The following is a 2,853-nucleotide window of genomic DNA, read 5'->3' as shown; positions in this document are numbered from 1 at the left end:
CTCCGGCCGAATGCAGACAGCAAGGCGCTGAGGGAGAGAGGGAGAGGGAAAAGGCAATGGATTTCATTCCTGCCATGGAGCTGTGCTCCTCTGAGCCCTATCTAGGCAGCTCTCCCAGTGGGATTTATTGAGGGTGCACCAACCACTTGCCCATCTCCACAGTCTCAGGCTGACTCGGGTGGGGGTTCCTGCCCACCCCAGCCCACCCAGGAGCCATGGGATTGCTTGTCCTGCTCCTGACCTGCTTGAGAGACCCTGGTGTCCAGACGAGCTTGTACACCATGTAGAAGGGGATGCAGATGAAGGATGATGCTCCGATGAGGTACCCCACTGAGATGCTCCACTCGGGGTATTGGTAGTCAAAGAGGGTCAGGGGTGGCTGGTCCAGGAGGGAACTGATGACTATGAACTGTAACGAGTGAGTGGAGCCATCAGGGACCTCAAATTCTGTGTGCAGTTTGGGCCCCTCATGAGTCAGCTGGAGTCCAGAGAAGGGAATGCAAGTGGGTCTGGAGCACAAGTCTGATGAGGAGTGGCTGAGGGAGCTGGGAGGACTCAGCCTGGAGAAAAGGCCGGGGAAAAGGGGGAACCTTCTGCTCTCTACAACTCCCTGACAGGAGGGTGCAGCCAGATGATCTTAGAATGCTTTTCCAACCCAAATGATCTCCCCAGCCCCAGCACTGATACCGTCTCATCCCACAGGTTATCAGGTTAAGGGGGTGGAATGAGATGATCTTTAAGGTCCCTTCCAACCCAAACCACTCTGGGATTCCATAATTCTATTAACACCATCCATGTCCCACTGCTCCCTCTGCTCTCCCAACGACTTCAGGCCAGTGTGGACGTGGCAGTGACCTCTCCCAGGCTACCACCCCTTGCTGGGTGAGGCCTGGGGGTCTCTGCCTATTGAGGCCCAGGAGACAGAGCCCTGCAAAGGCTGCATGTCCCTGTGCTGAAACAAAATCATTTGCTGCCTGCTTTGATGCTAATACTCCTCTCTTAATAACCAGGGCAAAGCGCTTAGAGCCTTAATTAATCCTTACAAGGCCTCTCCTCCTGCAGATCCAGCGAGATTAGACCCCTCTGCCTCTCACCAACAGCAGCCTTTGAAGTGCCGAGGGAGCTGCATTTCAAAGGGGTTGGATCCAGCCTGGCACAGGCACCAGAGATGGACCCATGGTCAGCTCGGACCAGGAGGGTGAAATGAGGCTGCACATGCACCCGTGTGAGCACCCAGCTTTGTCCTGGAGCTGAGAAGAGGTTGGTCTTGGCAAGACCCATGGTCCATGTGGGCACATGGCATTGCCTGTGTCTGGGGCAGAGCACAGGGAGCTGATGGGGAGGTCTGGCATGAAGTCCCACAGCCCTGTCCACCCTCCCAGCAGCTTGGTCACCTCACATGAGCAAGAGAAGAATTATCCATGGCATGGGGAGCTGGGCAGGAGAGGGGAGACCGACCCTATCTGTAGCTCAGGCCATGAATACTCACAGCTAGCAAGGCAGGGCTGACAGCAACCCAGCACACCTTCCAGAACAGCCCTGGGGTGAAGCCCAGCATGGCTTTCACGTCGTGGGAGAACCTCTGTATCCCTGCAGGAGGAGAGAGCCATCACAGCCCCAGGGACATGCCAAGGACGTAGCTGCAGGGACATTGACAGCCACATGGACATGCCATCCATCCCCATCCCCTTGCCAGGAGTCACACATGAACTTCTGCCCCTCAGACCCTGGGATTCACTCACCTGTGTAGGGTTACACACCCATGTAGGTGCCCATGGGATGTTTCCCATGACAGAAGCAGTTTCTTACCATAAAACCAGGACACAGCTATCGTTTCCAGGAGCACCACTGCCAGGATGGAGCAGCCAGCACCAAACTCCTCCAGCAGCTTCACCACGTAGGCTCCTCCCTGGAGCAGCACAGGGAGGGAGGGAGGCTGCAGAGCCCGTGGGGGTGAAGGGGTAGAGGTGAGGGGAGCCAGGATGAAGTGGTGCTGGTGCTACTCACATAGGTGAGGGTGCTCAGGGAGCCCAGGAAACAGACTGTGATGAGGCCCAGGACAAAGAGCTCCCGTCGCCCAGCCAGGACCTGGGGGTACTCGTCCATCACTGCTGTGATCACAGCCTCCAAGCCCCCAAACTGCAAAGGCAATGCTGGTGTGGGGAAATGGGACATGGGGACAGTCCTGCTCTCCAAGAAAATCCACTCCCCCCATGGCAGAGTGGAGATGTCCCATCCCAGTCCACTCCACCCCACCTCTTCTCCTCCTTTCCAAGGCCATAGCTCCCCTTGTTGCCCCACAAGTAGCCACAGGGCACTGCCAGTCCCCACTGGGGACACAGCTAAGCTGGGGGAGGTGCCTACCGTGCTGTCCAGCCCCAGAGTTATCATCATCAGGAAGAAAACGATGGCAAAGAAGGTGGATCCCACCATGTTGGCGATTGCTTCAGGGTAGGTGATGAAGAGGAGGCTTGGCCCTGGGAGGAGACACTGGTTTGGTTGGCTGTTCCCTGGCACAGCCCAGGGGCACTCAGGGAAGCTGGAGGGAGGAGAACCTTTATCTCTGGCAACATCCTCCACCTCCACGTCCCTCATCTCAGCCATGTAGCCCAGCACAGTGAAGATGACAAAGCCAGAGAGGAAGCTGGTGAGGCAGTTCACTGCACTGGTGACGAGTGCATCCCTGGAAGGCAGAAAGGAGGGAGACCCTGGCAACCTTCCCCCACTCCAATTCCCTGGCCAAACCCACCAGTGAAATGGGGAAAGATGCTCAGCCCGTGACCATGAGGAACAGGAGCTGTTGGGATGTGACCATGGGAACCAGGAGCTGTTGGGATGCGGCCACAGAGATCA

At 57.0% G+C, this 2,853-nt stretch overlaps 1 protein-coding gene across 1 annotated transcript in view; it reads right to left on the bottom strand.

Annotated features, from left to right (window-relative positions):
• Positions 1-241: 241 nt before the first annotated feature.
• LOC103806717 (sodium-dependent serotonin transporter-like) overlaps positions 242-2,853 on the bottom strand; it is a gene marked incomplete at both ends in the record, with an annotated part of 3,026 nt that continues 414 nt past the window's right edge. The window contains 6 exons of the mRNA XM_009079425.1: positions 242-409; positions 1,490-1,590; positions 1,810-1,909; positions 2,008-2,139; positions 2,365-2,477; positions 2,556-2,683. Coding sequence (XP_009077673.1) covers positions 242-409; positions 1,490-1,590; positions 1,810-1,909; positions 2,008-2,139; positions 2,365-2,477; positions 2,556-2,683 — 742 coding nt within the window. The remainder of the gene's footprint in view (positions 410-1,489; positions 1,591-1,809; positions 1,910-2,007; positions 2,140-2,364; positions 2,478-2,555; positions 2,684-2,853) is intronic.

Source organism: Acanthisitta chloris, unplaced genomic scaffold (genome assembly GCF_000695815.1).
Source record: "Acanthisitta chloris isolate BGI_N310 unplaced genomic scaffold, ASM69581v1 scaffold26937, whole genome shotgun sequence".
In the NCBI taxonomy this organism is placed as follows: Eukaryota; Metazoa; Chordata; class Aves; order Passeriformes; family Acanthisittidae; genus Acanthisitta; species Acanthisitta chloris.
This window is presented reverse-complemented; position numbering and strand designations above follow the sequence as displayed.